At 32.9% G+C, this 20712-nt stretch overlaps 3 protein-coding genes and 1 non-coding gene across 4 annotated transcripts; 2 read left to right on the forward strand and 2 right to left on the reverse strand.

Moving 5' to 3' along the window:
• Window positions 1-4077: 4077 nt before the first annotated feature.
• Window positions 4078-4150, reverse strand: TRNAA-AGC (transfer RNA alanine (anticodon AGC)). Its single transcript has one exon. It is a non-coding gene; the product is annotated as a tRNA-Ala (tRNA).
• Window positions 4151-5582: 1432 nt separating this feature from the next.
• LOC140959440 (uncharacterized FCP1 homology domain-containing protein C1271.03c-like) lies at window positions 5583-6697 on the forward strand. Its single transcript, XM_073417270.1, has 5 exons — window positions 5583-5917; window positions 5999-6080; window positions 6212-6278; window positions 6359-6532; window positions 6626-6697. Exons 1-5 carry the CDS (start codon window positions 5686-5688, stop codon window positions 6695-6697), a joined length of 627 nt encoding a protein of 208 aa, XP_073273371.1. The 5' UTR covers window positions 5583-5685.
• Window positions 6698-9398: 2701 nt separating this feature from the next.
• On the forward strand, window positions 9399-12344 carry LOC140959145 (protein PSK SIMULATOR 1-like). Its single transcript, XM_073416936.1, has 2 exons — window positions 9399-9417; window positions 10211-12344. The coding sequence occupies exon 2, from the start codon at window positions 10273-10275 to the stop codon at window positions 11971-11973; it is 1701 nt and encodes a 566-aa protein (XP_073273037.1). The 5' UTR covers window positions 9399-9417; window positions 10211-10272; the 3' UTR covers window positions 11974-12344.
• A 4275-nt stretch (window positions 12345-16619) lies between these two features.
• LOC140959194 (uncharacterized) lies at window positions 16620-19414 on the reverse strand. Its single transcript, XM_073417024.1, has 4 exons — window positions 19004-19414; window positions 17280-17390; window positions 17087-17167; window positions 16620-16969 (listed from the first exon to the last, which is right to left on the reverse strand). The coding sequence occupies exons 1-4, from the start codon at window positions 19244-19246 to the stop codon at window positions 16889-16891; spliced, it is 516 nt and encodes a 171-aa protein (XP_073273125.1). The 5' UTR covers window positions 19247-19414; the 3' UTR covers window positions 16620-16888.
• Window positions 19415-20712: the final 1298 nt, after the last annotated feature.

Consider the following 20712-nt stretch of genomic DNA (forward strand, 5'->3'; position numbering starts at 1 on the left):
ACGAATCAAAAGAAAAGAAACACGGGATTTAAGTAGTTCGATCCAATTCGATCTACATCCACGGAAAACACTACTCAGTTATGATTTTATTGATTAGATACAAAAAAATTGTGATTTTCGAATTCACTCATGCAATTTTTATGAAATTTACAGAGAGAAAGATCAGTCTGCGATCAACCCTGACTAACCAACTCAACCAATTCTTGGTTATTTCCTTGAGTCAACTAGAATGGATTTTTAGTTACCCAAACGGTTCACATTATATTATTTTAAATTGATTTTTTTTATTAAAAATCCGGCCTAACATTGAATCAGCTTTGACCACGAATATTTAGGAAATAAACTAGCTAGAGTATTCAAGTTACTAAAATTATATTTTTAATTTAATTAGATTAGACTAGATTCAAATATTTCGGTTGTTCTAAATATATAATCTAATTTTTATATTTAATAACATTTTTAATTAATCTAATTTTATTAACTAAGTTTTGAAAAATATACAATTTTTTTTATAAACTAAATATTTATAAAATTATAAATTTGTTTTTAAATTTTGTTTTTCTAATCATATTTTTAATTTATGTGAAAAAATAAACAAATTTATATGTATTAGTCGGGGCTTTTCGCAAATAGTCTTTTATTTAATAGACATGCATTAAAAATGTGTCAGTTTATGTCGGTTCATGGAGATCGTGACTCATAATGGAATTGAAAATAAATTTAAAATTTGGGGAGATGTATAATACGACATTAAGTTAGATATTCATGGTAGTATTAAATTAACCACTAAGGAGTCACTATTATTATAAAATTCGAGAACAAAAACACATGTGAGATCGTCTCAAATCAATTTTATGAGATAAATATTCTATCTGATTCGATTTATAAAAAAATTGTTGTTTTTTATGTCAAATTTTTTATTTTTTATTCCAAATATGACTCGTATTAACATATTTTATTGATATAAATATGTGACATCGTCTCATATAATATCCATTCAAATTAGAGTTTGTTGGCGTATTACTTTGTTTGACATGTTATGGTCAGCCCATGTTAGATTGTCATTTGGACTCAAATGTAACATGCTCAAGTCTTCTAATGTTTCAAATATATTCAAATATATTTTTTTAGTTTAAATAAAATATCGTAAATTTCAAGTCAACGTCTTCCATATTAATTTAATGTTTTATGCTAGTGATGATGATTTCAAGTTCATTGAATAATAGATGCATTTGAAATTTAATATACTGTTATGATAAGTAAATAAATAAAATATTGATTTAAGATTTCATCTATTGTTTCATTATTAACAATAAAAATATAATCGAAATCCATATATTCCAAATTCATCCGTCCAAATGTAACCTTATATTAGATTCAACGGCCTCAGTACGACAGATCAATCGTGACTCCAAATGTATCGAGGTCATTGGATATGACATAAATCCTTATGCAAGCCTTAAAATCGAATGTTATTTTGGCATTGATACTAAATCGATCTGTTAATACGTCGTTTTATAATTTAATTACATTTTAACAGAAAGCATGTGTAAAACCCTAGATTTTGTAATATCGTGATCATATCAGTTTAATATCAGGTTAATAATTTGATGGTGTAATCTTGGATATTAATATTTAAATCATTCAGAATATAAGATTTGTTTTAAGGTTATCTAAGTTGTGTAGATAATTTTATCGTGTACAGAATTATAAAGCTCGAGATTAAGATAATATTATCTATTTTAAACTTGAAAATTTGGTAGGAATAAATTTATCTCAATCTAAGGAATTAAAGAAGGAATTTTGAAAATAAGCAGATAAATGTCTAAGATTTAGGTTGATATTGAGATACCAGGATAAAAGATCAAATAAGAGATAATAGAATTCGAAATCTAACAATATATACTAGGAATTTTCGAAAATTAGGTGGGGAAGGAAGAAGGAGATTTCGAATATCTACCTAGATCACGGATACATCATGATTCTAGATTTGATTCACAGTTCAAACGCACTATCACGATAGCAGCCAACTCCTATAAATAGAAGGGCCCTAGTTTTCGAAAAATCACACCCAAATTCTCTCAAAAATTTCGAAAATCTCCTCTAGTCTCCATAGGAATTTTCGAGCACAGCGAAGCGCTGCCGCCGTCCAGCCGTGGAAGTAGGAATTTCGAGAATTCCTGTGCAAGCAACCCTAATTATTCACGTAATTTTTGCATCAAGAATTTAAGGTAAGTGGGCAATTTTAAATTTTTAAAATTTCGTTTATGCATAAAAAGTTTTGTTTGAAAAATTCGGTCGAACACCGTCTACGTTTTTTTAAAAATCTTGTTACGTTTTTGTGAGAACACTGTGAGGATTCCCTGAAAATGGGTGGAATTCCAACATATGGCCCTTAACAGTGGGATAGAACTGTTTTACGGCCTCGCCCCCTTAGAGGATTAAAACTTAGGGACTGACGTCAGTAAACCATGAAAGGTGAAAAATTACAGTGTTAAAAATTATGAAAAGCATGCTGTAAATATATGTTATTTCGAAAATATGAAATTTTTATGTGGTGTTCGATAATTCCCCCATTTACTGAGTATTCCCAAAATACTCACCCCTTACAACCTTTCCCAGATAAATCCGAAGAACAGGTAGAAGAAGAAGAATCGGAACAGTTTTGGGGATGGTGATTAGTAGACAGGATTATTTTTTTTTGAGTTTTAGAAATTTAAAATTTTAGATTAGACGTTTCCGCAAATTTATTTTATTTCAGTTGTAAAGACAGTTGTTTTTTTGAGGAGTTATGAATAATAAACTGGTTTTCGGTTTATACTATGCTACGAGGCTGGTTGTTTCAATTGTGTGATTGTTAAACAACGCCGGTGTCAAATCCCGAGTTTCGGGGCGTGACAGCATGTGACAAAAGTTTAATTTATTGGTGGAGAGCATGACTATTCAACCTTAATCCATCCCTCGAAAATGATATCTGCTCCAACTTACCTTAAAATTTTCCCTAAACAATGATACTAATTGTTGTTTGACATGTTTCTGATAATACTTTTATCATAAAAAGTCATAATTTTTCATGAATGACCCAAATAAGAGATCCGTATCATAAAATATGACTCGTGAGATCATCTCACACAAGTTTTTGGCTTAATTGGGATAGGGCTAGATAGACAAATCTTTATTTTTTGTTATTGTTATATTTTGAATGATAAATCTGATAATTGATAAACGCATATTCTATCGTGAATATATGACTCTATTTTGTTGTGTTCGTGCTTATTCAATGGTTTATTTCTTGTTTTGCGTTTAAATCATTTTTTTAATTGCTAGTATGTTTGACTAAAAATGGAAAAAAGTTTAAAAATAGAAAATAAAGTCAAACTTTATAACGTAGAAGAGATCGAAGAGATCAAGCTTTTTATATACTATGTCATTGTTTACTGTTGCACAGGAGACCTACTATTATTTACTAACTCCGTATAAAAAATAATATGGAATCATTTTAATTGAAAATATGTATTTTCTAATTTGATATGGTTGGGTCGGAGTCGGTTGACAGAGAAGAACTAAGCATTATTCGTAGCATATATCTTTTGTGAATAGGATGGATAAATTACACAAGTCCATTTAAATTATTTTTTAAACTTTTTTAAAAAAAGAAAATTCTATTTTGAGATAATCAGAATGAAATTGGCACCTCACAAAAATTTTATTTAAAAAATTAATATATATATATATATATATATATAATGTAGGTCTCTTGTGAGACGGTCTCACGATTCTTTATCTGTTAAACGTGTCAACCCTATCGATATTCACGATAAAAAATAATACTCTTAGCATAAAAAGTAATATTTTTTCATTGATGACTCAAATAAGATATATATATCTCAAAATACAATGTGAGATCGTCTCACATAAGTTTTTGTTAAATTATGAGTAGCAATTGTATCACAATCTGTATTTCTGATGGTGGCGTGAATTATTTATTACAAGTGGTATAATTTGTTTGTAGAGAAATTAGATTGTCAGACGAATACCCTTTGAGATATAACATGCAAAATGCTTATTTAAAAAAAATGGAGATGCGGGGTATCGATCCCCGTACCTCTCGCATGCTAAGCGAGAGCTCTACCATCTGAGCTACATCCCCGTTGATGCTGCTACGTTTAAGTATAAAAGTTTTAAATAATAAAATAAATTTTTTCATACATGTTACTTAAAAGAAATGATATTTACACTCAAATTTATTAAGTGAAAATGACAAGAAATGAGATGTAATTATCAACTCCCACAGTACAAATTCTTTAAAAACATCTAATAAATGATAAGTGCAGCGAATTAAATTGCATAGCATATTAACATTTGAGTGGGTCTCATGTGAGACCGTCTCACGGATCTTAATCTGTGAGACAGGTCAACCCTACCCATATTCACAATAAAAAGTAATACTCTTAGCATAAAAAATAATACTTTTTCATGGATGACCCAAATAAGAGATCCGTCTCACAAATACGACCCGTGAGACCGTCTCACACAAGTTTGTGTCTTAACAACATTTTTAACAAAAATGCTTTTTTCATGCTGCCCATATCATATTTTTAGAATAGGCATTTGAAATGTCAATCATCTCAAATATAATTTTTCCTTCCAAAAAGATCAGAAATTTATTTTTTTAACATAAATATCAAACTTTCCATCGATTCATGAGTTCTTTTATTAATTGTTATCAGACACAGGTGATTCAATTCCCACTTGATTTCATTTATGCATGCATATCAGACATGTCCTTCGTTACTAGTGATCATGTTTACTCGATGTAGCCCTCACATTTATCGTTAATAACGGCTAATCCACTAAGTTTTCCTCTTTAATTAAAATAATTATATTGTGACTATGACTCATCAACAAATAAGATTTATGAAATTCACTTTATTCCCTGAAATGTAATGTTAATATATTCAACGTTAATTGAATAGAGTTATTGAGGATTGTATATATATACTCGAACAATCATCTCCCTTTGAACTATTTTTTGGGTTTGACTTATGTTAAGTCTCAATCTTAACATGTAACTCCTATTAATTTATATAATATTCAGAATTATATAGTCGTGTGTTTCAAGTCACAGAACGCGAAGCCATACATGAGATTGAATGAAAATGACGGACTTCTGGGTAATAAATTTATTGTAATTTTTTTACTTTTATTTTATAAAGGATATTTTGAATCGAGTTGTTTAATTTTCAACTAAAATAAAAATTGGAAATCAGAGTTCTGTGATATTTCTTTTAGACGAAAAAGTGGTATAATTTGTTTGTAGAGAAATTAGATTGCCATCGAATTCCCTTTTCCGTAAAGCAAAAGTAGAAGAAATTTGGAATGCACCAAATAAATGGAAGACTTCTGAGATATCGTGCCAATTTGCAGAGTAACTAATCGATTCGAGGTGTCACCCTTGTAACAAAACAACCAAATGCAAAATGGATGCCATTGCATCAACCGTTGGGGATTGAAGAAGAATATGTAGAATACCAATATTATATTTAAACCAATGAATCACTGAGCATATTGACCGACTTTTGGTTAATTAATTGGAGTGTCTTTTCATTTGTCCCATGTATAATTCGTCTCGCGGCTATTTAAGTCGACAGAAACGGGACAGTTTCTCGCGGAACAATATCTGAAATGGCAGAGGGAACCTCAAAACTAATGAAGTTGATTTCCGATGAAAGTAGCGAGGATGAACAGGATTCTGCGTCCGATGATATCGGTCTTACCCTGGATAAACTGACTCTAGGCCCCAAAAAGAAGCTTCTCGTGCTGTGTCTTGGCGGGCTTCTGGTGCACAGGGTTCATGTTAAGGATAAGGCCAGCGTTCGAGAGTTGCGCCCCGATGTGGTTCACGGCAAGTTTCTAGGTAAGCTGCCCAGCCTGGTAAATTTAAATTTTATATTTAACTTGTTTTCATTTATTTGGTGATTCTTTTTGGTTCAAACAGTTTTCAAGAGGCCATTTTGCACCGAGTTCTTGAAATTTTGCTTTGAACGGTTTGAAGTTGGGATATGGTCCTCTGCAAGAGAGTGAGCACAAACAACTTATTCCGCCTTCTCTTTTTTTTTTTTTTACTTGGGTAACATCAATATATACACATCTTTGTGTTTTGAGATATATATATATATATATATATGTATTTTGCTTCTGAAACGAACAGTCACAATATTGAGGTTGTTCTGAGCAATATAACAGGTGGTACGAGAAGCAAATTCCTGTTCGTCTGGGTAAGTTTATTTTCAAGAAATACTGAAGTAGATCCTTGGTCGTAATTTGCAGTTAAATCGAAATTGTTTGTGAGTTGTAGAGTCAAGAAGAATGCACTGATTCTGGATTTTACTGCATGAACAAACGAGTAAAGCCTCTGTTTCTGAAAAATCTCAAAAATCTGTGGGAAAAAAAATACATTACTAGAGGACAGTATTCATCCTCGAACACTTTGCTCATCGACGATGAGCCTCACACCTGTCTTCTGAATCCGGTATTTTGTTTTACCATTATTATTTCAAATCAAGATTTATAAGAAGCTTTTCCTTAAGTAGTTGATCGGTGCATGTTTTACTCATGTTTGCAGCCTGACACAGCCATTTTCCTAGATCCATTCAAGATAAGTGGCACTACTGATGCAGTTTTAGTATACAATTGATGTTGATTTTATAGAATAAATTATTTTTAATATTTTGTTATTTCTTCTATAATTTTTAATTTGTTAGTTTTTATATTTAATTTTTTTATTGTTCTCAACAATTTATTAAATTATTCATATTCAAATTTGAGAACATACAATTATAAGTGATAGTAAGATATTTGGATATAGTAAGAATAATCAATCATTCGATGAATATGATGATGAAGATGAAATTGAATATCCGATGAAGATGAGAATGAAGATGATAAATGTAGACATGGAGGATGATATGAAATCTTATCCAAACTTGACCCATTGTAATCTCTGCTCTTATGAGACCGTCTTATTAATAAATTTTATGATACATATCACCTATATTTTGTTAGTAAAGTGTTTGAATACTGAAATCTTGTCTGCAATCAAATTCAAAAAAATTCCCCATAAACTTGACTGTTGAGTCCATGTAAAACCGGTTGGAATTGAGCTCTCCAGGCCCAATTGGACGAAGGTTCTTCTTATTTGTAATTTCCGTCTGGACTAGGCCCAACCCAATTAACAGATGGATAGTTTTTTTTTTTAATTTAATTGAATAATAAATCTGATCGATCCCCATTTGATTAATTGGGTCCACTCCAGCTAACACAACAACTGAACCACATGAACAGAGGAAACAACAGCCAACTGCCATGGTCGTCACAATAATTTTAAGCTGAAAGCTACGCGTCAAATTAAAGTTATGCTTGGATCGATCGATTTTAGATGACATAAGATTTATGTAATTTGAAATCCATTTCTTAAAATCTTTTTTCGTATCAAATACCTTGTTTCTGTTAATCAAATTCATCAATCCAAACACAACCTAAAATTTTCTCGATTTTCCTAAAAATTTTATTTGAATTTTGTTTGCAAAATTTTATATAAATCCACATGAAGGAAAACGTAAATAGTTCTTACCCCTCATTTATTTGTAAGAAACACTCCTAGAATTGACTAATTAACTATATTTAATTAATTTTACTCTAATTAATTAGTGGCGAAAGAAATATTTGTACTAATGCATCTAATCTATAATTCTCTTCTCTCTGTTTCACTAATAAAAATAGATACGTACATTTTATTATCCGATTTGATTTCTTGTATGGAAATTTGTAGACTTCAATGATCTGACCAATATTGCTATTCTTCGCATTCCACTTAAAATAAAAAATTTTGACATAGTTTTTGGTGCATTAAGTTGAATGTGAATCGTCAAATTGTTAAAACGGACAACATAGATAATGCCAATTTCCTAAACTTGAAAAATAATGTCCAATTACAAGTAGATGAAGTTTAGGTTAGCACTTAAATTATTTGAGCAATTAAGACAAACAAAAGAATCTCATGTACTTGTTCCTCATGCATATTTCCGAAAGGAAAAAAATACATATAGAGTGGTTGTGATCGATTTCTTGTTTTGTTGGTCACCAAGAATGTCAATTTCAATTCTCCAAAAAAAGGAAAAACAAAAAAAAAAAAGAAAAGAAAAAGAATGTCCATTTCATTCTCTAATAGGTGTCCTCTCCGAATGAAAGCAATAACGAGACATTTAAAGTCAAGACAAAAGCCTCCCCCCTCCATAAATTTGATTAACTTAGTTAAAAATAAAGAATATGATTATGAGTTTGAATCCACTTGAATCTAATCAATCCGATCAAATTGAATATTTTCAATCCACTGTTTCAAATCAATCGATCCAAATATAGTATACGTGTTTGTTCATTTGCATAGTTTTTTATTTAAAGAAAAATAAATCAAGACAAGCCCTTAAAACCTACAATTTTGATTTCTAACAGCTAATGTAAACAGTTGGATATTAAAGGGAAGACGTGAATCAAACAAACAATCAATCTTTTATTATGAAAATAACTAGCACCAAACGACTAGAGATAATAAAACAAACCACCCAAACCTAACTTATTTAATATACTATTTCTTATTTTTCTATAGGGGAAATACAAAAAAAAAATTCACATTTAAAATATAAGTTAAAAGTCACAAGCCCGAGTTTTTACTAGCATTGATAATATCTTTGTTTGGTTCCCATTTAGATACTCTATATCCTCTCATTTTACAATGCATCTAGAGCCAAGACAAAACAACTACGATGTCGTTTCATTTTTTTTTTAAAAAATAATTCTTATCGTGTAAACAAGGCATATTCCTTATTTTACCTAGAGCACAATGATTCGTAATTTGTTTGTTTGTTTTTTTTCCTCGGAAATATTTTTCGTATAATAGTGGAAGGCAAAAACTTGTGTGAGACGGTCTCACGGGTCGTATTTTGTGAGACATATTTTTTATTTGAGTCATCCATGAAATAAACAAATTTTTAAACTTTTAATGAGAGCCAAATCACAAATTATCGTCATCTACTTTGTATTGCAGTGACATAAACCGAGCGGAAACTTTTGTCGTCCGTTAAAAAAAAAGATGATTATATAAAAATCTCTAGAATTATTAATTTAAAACATGAATATCACAATCTTTTTATTATTAATTAATTATTAGTCATATTCCGGAACGAATATGGGAAATTGATAAGTGACAGCCCCACCAAAGAAGGCAATAATATGCGAAAGCACAAACGAATAACTTTACCTAGGCCACATCGAGTCCTTTGGCGCACGATACCACTTCTATGCCGACTACGGTCAAAGGGGTCGTTACTATTTGACACTGCCGGTGCGCACCTCATATACGTACGCCCCCATTTTCCCCAAACAAATTGACTCCGCTGTAGCGAGCATTTCAACTTTATTCCCCCCCAAACTCAAGAGTCGCAATAACCAAAATTCTCCATCGTCTCCTATTCTTCTGTGCAATTATTTGGATCACGGCTGTAAAAAATGTTGCTTCGGAACTCATACTGCGCGCACTGTTCTTCGTGTATACCGTGACCTTTAGTTATTCTTTTGGTCGATTGTATTTATTTTTTTTAACTTTATTTAGCTGCTGCATTGGTATTGTTTTGCTTTGATTTTGGTTTCCGAGGATACTGAAGTGAGGTGCGGGATTGAAATTTTATTCCTTAACTGTGATTTGAGTGGATTCTTTGTTTATTTTGCTTGGTTTTGATTTGATGAAATTTTGTTTTTCCATTGTTTCTGGGGCATTTTTGGTGAAGTGGTGATTTCTCCCTCTACTTTAGCGTGGAATATGCTTCATGATGTTCTCTTAACGATCAAAACGAGTGGAAGCGTCACATGTACTTTGTTTTGGATTAACTTTATTTGTTGTCTCACATGTTCTTATTCTTGTTTTCCCCCTGTATTTATGTGTTATATATTTGAATTAAAGGAAGAAAATGATGTTGGTTATCCCTGCCTGATACAAAACTCAAATGGTTATTAAGATTTAGATTTCAGATTGTTTGTCGTTGGATGATCTTAATTAAGTTATAATTTCAACTTTGAAGTAATTTGGTTTCTTCTGCTAGTTATACTTTGGTAGGCTTTTCCTTAAAATGTCCTATATGGTTGCATGTTGATACAGGAAATGTGAAACTGCTTGAGGTTCTTCTTGCTTTGGTGGGTAGTATTCATTTATTTCAAGGGATGGTTGGAGAAACTGGGACTGAGACCTGGTTCAATAATATTTGGAAGAGTTCGCGCAAAAGTATATCATGGGAGCCTGAGAGACCAGTGATGGGAATTTTGTCATTTGAAATATCGAGATTGATGTCGAAAGTTGTTAATTTATGGCGGTCTCTTTCTGATGGACAGATTGTTAGGTTAAGAGAAAAGATTATAAATTCAGTTGGCATTCGGAAGCTTGTTTCCCAGGATGAGTACAATCTTATGGATCTTGCTCTTGCTGAGATGATTGCGAATTTGAGAAGTGTGTCACAGTCAGTAGCTGTACTCGGTAAGAAATGCGCAGAACCAAAATACCACAATCTTGAAAAAGTTTTTGATGACCTAGATGAGATTGATCCCCAATGGTATGGGTGGCAATATAGGCTCAAGAAGATTGAGAGAAAAGTCAAGAAAATGGACAGATTTATAGCGGCAACAGAGCAGCTATATCAAGAGCTTGATGTGTTAGCGGAGCTTGAGCAGACTTTGAGGCGAATGAGAGCTGGTGCTGATGTAGGCCAGGTGAAATTGCTTGAATTTCAGCAGAAGGTAGTGTGGCAACGCCAGGAAGTAAAGAATCTCCAGGAGATGTCTCCCTGGATTAGAACATATGATTATATAGTCCGGCTTCTTCTGAGATCTTTGTTTACAATTGCGGAGAGGATCAAGTATGTCTATCACGTTAATCATCGTGGACATGTTGAGGGGCTAGACAATGATGAACACATACCATCTGATTGCCTTCTCCATACTAATTCCATCAACGCTCTCCTGCAAACATCAGTTTATCCTTCCGAGAACAACTCATCCAGGTTTTTAGGCAGGACTCTCTCAAATTTGGACCTGACTGATGGCAAGAGTAAATTAAAGAACAAGAAATTGCTTTTTCGTTCACAGTCAACGATTCGTGGTGGGAAGCCTCATCAAGTAAAAGGCAGAGGATTTGCTCCTGCTGGCTTGGCTGGTTGCATGACTGGCACTGATTCACCGATTGCACAGAGATATACATCATCATTTAGAGGGTCTTCCACGTTTGCCAATTCTTCTGAAAAAGATGCCCGGAAAGTTCCCATTTTATCCAGTGTTATAACACCCACTAGAGTATCTATTTTTAATTTCAGGCATCAAGTTTTAAGTCCTCCTCCATCTACTCTTGGGTATGCTGCTTTGGCTCTCCATTTTGCAAATGTTATCATCTTAACCGAGAAGCTAGCTTCTTCTCCTCACCTGATCAGCCTTGATGCTCGAGATGACCTCTACAATATGTTACCAGCTACTATCAAAAGCTGTCTGAGGGCAAAGCTAAAGAATTTTTCTAGAACTTCATCTTCATTTTTCTATGATGATGCCTTTGCAGCAGAGTGGAGCTTAGCACTTACAAGGATATTGGAATGGTTATCTCCTCTTGCTCACAACATGATTAAATGGCAATCTGAGAGGAACATTGAACGGCGAAGGTTAATTTATGGATCAAATGTTCTTCTTGTCCAGACCCTTTATTTTGCTAACCAAGTAGAGACTGAGGCAGCGATTGTGGAGCTTCTCATGGGCCTAAATTACCTTTCCAGATTCGGCAGGGAAATCGAAGAAAGGCCTTTTCGAATGTCCACATGCAGTAGGGCATACGATGGTTACATGATACCCCGGGATAACATTTCTTATGACATGATTGATATTTGATCATATAGTGTGAAAAATTTCTCGTTTGTCTGTGATCCAAGTTGGGTCCCAGAAAACCTTTCTTGCTGCTTGGTCAAAGGTATGTCCTTTCAAGTGTTCATGGACTTCTTGTTTCTACAGAGTTGTCCTTACAGAAATCAATGGTATTGTTTTGGTTAGTGCAGGTGTAAACACATGTTTTGTATGCTCAATTAAATTTCAACCTCTTGGATAATGATTTTGATCAATGTAGTAGTTATAATAAGTAGTTTCTAATTGGGATTTTACTTGATTGAATTCAAGTTCTTGAATGTGTGATGAAATCCATTAGTTCTTGTATCATATCTCTATCAACTGGTGGGTTGAAAATTATTCGACTCTGAATCTTTTTATCCTGGCTATTATTTTTCCTCATTTAAGATAGTTAAGGCGTGATTTTTCTTGGGCTCGGATAGAAACTTACAATTTGGTACCAAGGCATGACCCTTTTTATTTGAATTTAAATGCTAATTTTTATTTGAACATTGTCACCAATAGAGACACAAGATAAGTTCCTCATTCCGAAACACTTGCACATGATTAAAACCTGTTGCACACTCAAATTTTCATTTCTATATGTGGTGCATAACTTTGAATGATGTCCAGTAACTGTTCCATCAACAGATCAAAGATTTCAATCTCCGTTTCAGCCGCGGTCTTGTATACGTCTTTTATGTATTCTTTCCATCCATCAAAATCCTTGTTGATATCAGATTCAATCATTCTATAGATCACTTCAAATTTTATATCTTTCCTAGAATCCAACTTACTGCAAGTATCTAGTATCATTGCATTCTTTTCTTCTACAGTTAACTTCTTTGTGTCAGCAGAAAGCTTGGTAGACTGTTCACAGGTCGAGTTGGTAGGGCTATGATTCTCTCTGTACATTGACAATGGCACTTCATCCAACCAATTTTCCGTTTCTCCTTGGTAGTTGTCACCATTATTATTGTCAGATTCTTCTAGCTACTGTCTCTTAAGTTCGTTTGGATTCAATTCTGCAAGTTTTCCGGATCTTTGGAGTCTTCAAAGGAAGGCTCTAGTATTGATAGCGGACTATATTGTTCCTTTTCTTCTTTTTCTCCTTTCTTTGAAACTTTTATGTCTTAATTTTCATTCTCCTATTAAAGTATAGAGATAAATTCATAATCACACGATGATATATGAACGGTGTTGCAAAATGGCGGGATGTTCGGATACCCACAAAAGAAATAATGTGATGTTGTAGAGAGAAGGGAAAACCTTTTCTGGGTGGCGACTGGGAGAAGCCACCGGAGTACAAAAATCCGACATCTGGCCACCGGAGGATGGGGGGATTTTGCCCATAGTAAATCTGAAAGAGCTTGAGCAAAAGCGCTGTTCAGGAGAAGTAAAATCGCCAATAGACTCTGACTCCTTATACCTGTAACTACACGTGGAAGCTTCCCACTCCGTTAATTTCTCGTCATTGCTTTCCAACCAATAAACACTTCTCAGCCTTTCGTTAAGACGGTGCCAAGAGCACGATTTTCTAACATTTTCTCCACAGATGGTCTCATTTTTTGGACCATTTGTAATCAAAATTTTCCCATCAGTAACACATATCGTCATCATAGCCGTCGTGGAATCTCTTCATAATGGATCTAAACAACCCCAACCGATCATTTTTAAGCTGGGATTTAGGATTTGCCTGTCCCTCAACGAGAAGATGGGTGGTTCCGGTAGATATGTGAGGAATGAAGCATCCACAGGGGGGGTATTTACATGAATTATTCAACGATGAAAGAAATTGAATACGGGGAGTACTGTGATGAATAAGAGCAAACTTTTTTCGGATATTTCTGTGCTTAGTGGTAAAGTGGTTTTGGTGGGTTTTTGTAGCTGATAGCATTTATCTGCATGGTAGGTTTTCAAGTGAAATGACCCCTGCTCTTGTTTCAGTAGCTCATGCAACGTGTTCTTACGTGTCATGTTGCTCAAATGAAAACTGTTTCTAAAGATATGTACACAAATATACGTAGGTATACATTTGTGGTGCTGAGCTTGCAGAAATTTGATGCAATTCGTTCATATGGAGAGAGAAGGACCTGTGGTGGGAGATCAAAAGATAGGGGAAGTTGAGTATATATATAGCATATAGTCATTCTGAGGATGTCATTTGGTACGCTATAACGAGATATTTCTTTTGATGCAATCCTTTCCTTTAGATAGGATATGATCCACATGTCCGTGTATCGCAACCCATCCTAGGTTGGGGGCTATTTAGGAGGAAGATTTCTCCATGTCTCGATGTAATATAGTATTTTGGAATATAAAATCTGTCGTTACAAAACTTGTTTTCAAGTTTTTGTAAATGTCAGACTCGTTTCTTAGAGTTCAGTATTACTCAATTTTAAGTTAAATCATATTGGTGTAGCCTTGTGTGCATGATCCGGCGGGAACATAGCCGTTCCTATCTCTGAACAGTGAACACTGATAGGAAAAAGTGGGTCTTGTCCCTTAAAAAATAATAGTAATCTGCCATTTCACCTATGATTAAGATGTATCATAGAACAAAATTTTTTTGTACGGAACGTCCTTATGTTAAGCATGATTTTAAATGATTCATTTTGCGAAATCATATTTAAATTAATTTTTGTAGACCTAAATCCATCAAATAAAATTTTAATTAAATTGTAAAACAAATATTTGTATATTTTTCCATGTTCCTGAGAATATGAAACAAACTCTAAACCAGTTGCAGTTTTCAACTTTACACAAAACAGGCTGGTTCGTTTTCAATTAATTGTTCCAATTGTAAATATTTAATACAGTAAGGCCTCGAAATATTAATGCTGTGTCTTTTCCCATTATTTTTAATCACCCCTTAAAATTTATGTCGGAAGACAGGACAAAAACTTGTCATCCATGCACGTAAAATGCATATCAATTGGATTTAAAAAAAATCAATTTTATGGCACTTCGAATACCAGAATAATTGGAAAATCTTTTGTTTTTACTCTCATTTGACTCAAATTTTACGATAATTAGAATTAAAAATACATATATTATTCGATCCTCACGAATAAAGCGGTGAATAGAAGTACACATTTATACTACCAAACCAAAGGATTTGCAATCAAAACAAGACCTTGATTATTTAATTCTAAAACTAGTGATTTTATTGTTTTTATATGAGCTCAAATATTTGGAATAAATAAATGATTGATGTATCCATTAGATTGGTAGAGTAATGTTAAAAGTACAACTAATATATCTAGAATAATGTTAAAAGTACAACTAATATATCGTAAATCGATATTTACAACAATTATATCGTAAAATTTTTCTATTATTTCTTTAGATTTAATATTGAATTTATCATGATATTTCGATAAATGAAATATTTGTGTTGTAAAATTTTTTGTACAGATTTGGTAATACATTTAGCATTATTCATATTGATATTTTTAATCTTTGTTGGCTAATACTAAATCAACTTACATGTGTATGTGCTTTTTTAAAAATTTTGTAGATTTGTGTGGAGGTCTATTAAGGCATCTCTAGTCATGGATTCAAAAAATAGGTTCATTTTTGTCACATTTATCGTCGGATCAAAAGTTAAAAATCCACTATTTTTAAAATTCTTCTCCAACAAAAAAAAAACAAAAACTTTTTCTTGATCTCACTATCCAATCATACCTCTCTTCTCACCTTGATTTAAAAAATAACCAAATTCTTAGTTTTGACGTACCATGACGACTCCCGAGGTTGTGGGTTCATTTTTTTTGGGTTGAAAAATGAAGCCATAAGAAGAAACCTCCCATTGGAGGTGCTTTTAATAGCGCGATGGCATACTCAGAGCTCGTCGGGAATTTACTAATTTTAGGTCGGTGACCACCTCCATCACATAGGATACCTTGATTTTATCTTGTTTTATTGTGTGTACTAAATTATATAAAACCTGTTTTTTTTATTTATTATTAACAACGATTTATAATTCTTTTTATGAAACAAAAATTATTTCATAAAAAGACAATGGCGAAAAACTATAAATAGTATTTCTTCCTATGTGGAATTTTCTTAAAAATATGAAATTCTACATAACTATATGTTTTTTTTTCAACATTTTTTGTAAGAAAATCAAAACGCATTAATGCATGAAGTATCAATGGAGCGAAAAATGATCAAGTCACCAACGATCGGTGGTTGACCTTTCATTTCAAGTTCAATGAGGTAGATAGACTGTCATGACATTTAATTAATTAAACAAAGAAATGGAACACGATCATTTTTCTCTCCATTGTTTGTACTCACTTGATTGTTTTTCAATAAACGAATCAAATGATTTAATAATTGAAGGCAGGCAAAAAGAAGAAGAAGAAGAAACATAATCTGGAGCACGATAAAAGGTCAGGAAGTGAGACTAAAACAAAAGGTGCAGATACTTAACTTTGGATGCCAGTTCAAGAAAAAAGGTCATTCTTTATCGGAATCCAATGCTAAGCTACCTTCCTAACAAATTAATTCAGACAGCATAACTAACAGAATATGGAATAAAGGGGCAAAAATTTACTGAGATCTCATCATTTTGATCAGCACAAATCCTACAACACATTTGGTTCAACATGCGCTATTCTGCCACCCTTCATATCATATTATAAAACAAGTTGGAACAATAGAAAGTTATCTATTTAATGCAGAAAAAGATTTGAAACTTAAAATAGACTCGTTCTCGATACAAACATGTCTTGAGGAAATTTCCTCAATCAGAAAGTTCAATTCATCAAACACTAATTCACAACATGACAAACCACATAACACAGATAAACAAACCCCAAACAACTTGATATGTAATGGAAAACATCGTCCTTAAATACATCAGAGGGGACTACTAAGACGCTGACATCAACCTAAGCGACCTAATCAGACATTGAAATTAAGCTACGTTCATCGTTTCTACGTTCTTGTTCAGCTCTTCCAATTTCTTCATCCTCGACTTCTCACTTTCGCCTACCAGCTGTGTTATTATTGACAAAAGTTTACATGAATACAATATTCTTCGATTAAATGTTAACTTAAGTTGAAAACCGAAAAGATGATAAATCATCAGTTCCCAAATTCAGCTTGTTCTTACCTCCATCAATCTTGTAATGAGCTGTACTTTTTCTTTGTTCTTTTCATTGACGGCTTCAAGAGCTTCTTTGTACTCTTTCTCCTGAAAAAAATTGATAACCCCCTTTGTTTTTAGAATGCTAAATAAGTTCTCGCATATCATTTTCCCCAAGTAGTATTCTTGAATTGGATTAAAAGATTGATGTTGCTTTCACCTTCTTTTGGCAAGTCTGTCCAAGTGGTTTTAGCTCCTTGTCGATTGCATCGATTTTCTTGCGAACAAATGAGATTTCCTTCCTCATTGGATCCGCCAGTCCATCTAACTCCTGACAATCCACGCACTTTGGTTCAGAATGAGATGGAACATTCATGCATATTTCAACTTTCGATTCTACTATACATGGCACATGAATGTTCCTAAACATAATTTTTTTGATGTTGCCCTATATTTATGTAACTCTAAGCTGATGTTAAACAAGGATAAACTGACAAATTCCACTATTAGAATTCAAAAGACACGCCATGTGAAACAACACTGTGGTGAAGGCACAACACAAAGTATTGGGAGTGGAAATTCCCATGATACATCCGAGTGACTGATCAAAAAATATAAAAAAAAATGCACAAAATTTTGAAGGGAGAGAAAGAAAAGTATAATACAGATCAAAAGAGAGGGAGAAAAGACATGAATATGAGAAAATTTGTGAGCATCTGCGTTCATGATCAGCTTCAGAGTATCGGTGTTGCGTGTTTATAAATCAGAAAACTTGAAAATTATGTGACTATCGAAGTACTTATGCAATGTTGCATCTTCTGAACCCTCATAAAAGAGCTTCTATGGCCAATTATCATGTAAGAATCAGCACTTGAGCTCTAATACTCGAAGTTGCACATATGAATCTTCCATTCTACCAGGGATAAAATGAATTAAAAGCCTAGTTCACACATTTGAGTTCTTTTTTGTCAACGTATCTAGATATGAAATATCTGGCAGCAATTAAATCTTTAGATGAATATGTGAAATTGCACTACATCTACATATCAACAGCCCCTCCTCTCTGCACTTCCAGCCAACATTCCAAATTTCCTTCATCAGATATGTAAGTAATTCGGCAGAATTGGAAACCAAATTACCAACTACCAAATTCTTGAGGCCACCTTCAATATTCAAAGGGTGGGGGTAATGGTGATTTCATATTATCAACACATTTACTGGTTTGCTGACCAACTAATTTGGGATTAAGACACATACAAAGATGACTACAACCATATTTCGACCAGAGTCAGAGTTGAATAGACATCGTATAACACCTATCTGATGCTAAACGTAATGGTCTAGGGTATTAGAAATGAATATTGTTACGTGTATTTATTGGTGGTTGGGAAAAAAACAGGAGGATGGAGGTATGATGGAAGGGAACGAAGAAGAATGTAAGAGGAGATAGAAGAGGGAGTCTTTACAGAAAAATAATAATGATTCAACTTGATACAATTCATAACTATAATCACATTAATTTACACAAACTCAAACAAAATCAAGAAAAGTACAGCAGAAATCGAGCTTCGCCGTGAGTAAATTTTAATTCCGATCCCCGAACTCGATCAATTCCACAGACAAGATTAGATATGAAAATAAAATAATTAACTAGGTCACTGAATTCCACAAAACCCTAGTCCTAATATTGGATGACACCAAACAACGACCTTTTCACTCCAATGAGACAGAAACCCGTGAAAACGGGAGTAAAATGTAATGAGAAATTGGCTTCCCCTTAGAAGATCGACAACCTTAAATTCACAGATAGAAATTCTACGGCCACTCGTGAAAAGAAAGAAGACAAAAATCAAAACAGAAATCTAAATCAAACACCAATTTTCTTGGTTATAAATCCGATACTTAAAAGTCGCAACAGAACCCGACAAGAATCAAGTAACATACCTCACGAATAGTAGCCAGACGCCTTGTTTCTTCTTCAATACGGCCAAGCTGAGCCTGTACTTTCTCCTTAACCTCCATCTTCCTCTTCTCAATCTCTTCCTCCTTAGCCCTGAAAGTAGAAAGGGCGGAAATCGACATTTCCTCGTCTTCTCTCGCGGAAGTGCCACTGAAACTCAGGTTCCCCGAGTTCGGCCCTGACTGGGTCACAGACAGCTGGTTTTCTAGCGTTCTTGGAGTCTGCATCTTTGTTCTATCTCTGATAACACTGAAAACTTCTTCTTTCTTGATTTCTTCTCCTTACTTCCTCTTTATGCTTGATTTTCTAGGTGGGCTTCTTTCTCTCTCTCTCTTTCTGTTTTCGCTCAAGGAATTATGATTTGGGGGATCCCCTTCGTTTCCAATTTCTATCAGCTCATGCAAAATAATTAGATAAATCATCGAATAGAAAAATTAACAGAGCGTGTATAATTTTTATTTTCTAAAACTCGTTTAAGTGAATAAAATGATTACAAGAAATATGTCTATATAAGGATCTCATCTATATTTAAAATAAAAAATATTTCGACATAAAAAATTATATATTTTTATATCATAAAATTGATCCATATCATATGAGTTTCGTGAATTACAAATAATCACTTTTTAATATATGATAGTTAGAGCTCGAGGACGTTGTAATCATATATACTAGCGGGTGATGCGAATAATTATTATCATTTTAATTACATAAAAGTTGAAGAAAAGTAAACACAATAATATACAAATTTTATAGTGGTTCACTCTATGGCTACAAACGATTCGAGTCGAGTTCGAGTATCGTACTATTTAAACTCGTTTCGATTTAAATTTCGTTTACTCGAGCTCGATTGAGTAATCTATATCGAGCTCAAATTGTGTATATATCAATATACTCGAGCTCGAAAAACTCAAAGTCGAAATTCTGGTATATATATTTCGAGCTCGAATGTATGTATATATATTTGCGTGTGTAGTTGGTACTAGAGTAGCTTGTTCGAGTAGCTCGCGAACAAGCTACTTGAGTACAAATAATTAAAACTCGAATCTAAACTCGAAAACTATTTAAGCTACTCGACCTCTATGAAACCAAGCTCGAGTAGAGTTTCGAAGAAGTTGTTCACGAGTAAGTTGACTAACTTGCACCTCTAGTTCACTCTCAATATGAGAGTTGTGTCTACTTAGCATCAATGTAAATTTTCACTATATTAAAATCAAAAATACGAATAAAAGTTTTGCAAGAACATGTCTCCTCTTATAACTATTTTATTGTCACTCAATGGAGGATTTGATGATTTTTAACTATTTTTGTATAAAAGTCTAGTAGTTTTCAAAATAGAATTTTTCAACATTGGCTTTATAGAACTCTACAAAAATTTTAGAAGTATTTAAATTTTCAATAAACTTTCAATAACTCCATGAGATTCATTAACACGTAAATATTAAAGTCAAAGTACAACTATAAAATATGAATTGGATGGATTTTTAAAATTTATATAGACATTCTAATAACAAATATGATAAAAAAATAAAATAAAATCATAATTAAAATTGTAAGTTATAGTTTAAAGAGAAATTTCATGCTATAATTGATAAAATATTCTGTTTTATTTGTTTTTTAAAAAACTTATCTTTACTTTATTTTTTTATGATTTCTAATTTTTTTAATAAAGTTTAAAATTATAATTATAAAA

Source organism: Primulina huaijiensis, chromosome 15 (assembly GCF_012295235.1).
Source record: "Primulina huaijiensis isolate GDHJ02 chromosome 15, ASM1229523v2, whole genome shotgun sequence".
NCBI lineage: Eukaryota > Viridiplantae > Streptophyta > Magnoliopsida > Lamiales > Gesneriaceae > Primulina > Primulina huaijiensis.

Excerpts from the sequence above, each read along its gene's own strand:
- LOC140959440 (XM_073417270.1), top strand. The coding sequence starts at position 5,686 with ATGGCAGAGGGAACCTCAAAACTAATGAAGTTGATTTCCGATGAAAGT. Across the intron at positions 6,279-6,358 it reads GCAAATTCCTGTTCGTCTGG|AGTCAAGAAGAATGCACTGA; the intron begins GTAAGTTTATTT and ends TGTGAGTTGTAG. Across the intron at positions 6,533-6,625 it reads ACACCTGTCTTCTGAATCCG|CCTGACACAGCCATTTTCCT; the intron begins GTATTTTGTTTT and ends TCATGTTTGCAG.
- LOC140959145 (XM_073416936.1), top strand. The coding sequence starts at position 10,273 with ATGGTTGGAGAAACTGGGACTGAGACCTGGTTCAATAATATTTGGAAG.
- LOC140959194 (XM_073417024.1), bottom strand. The coding sequence starts at position 19,246 with ATGCAGACTCCAAGAACGCTAGAAAACCAGCTGTCTGTGACCCAGTCA. Across the intron at positions 17,391-19,003 it reads GTCTGGCTACTATTCGTGAG|GAGTTAGATGGACTGGCGGA; the intron begins GTATGTTACTTG and ends GTGGATTGTCAG. Across the intron at positions 16,970-17,086 it reads TCATTACAAGATTGATGGAG|CTGGTAGGCGAAAGTGAGAA; the intron begins GTAAGAACAAGC and ends ATAATAACACAG.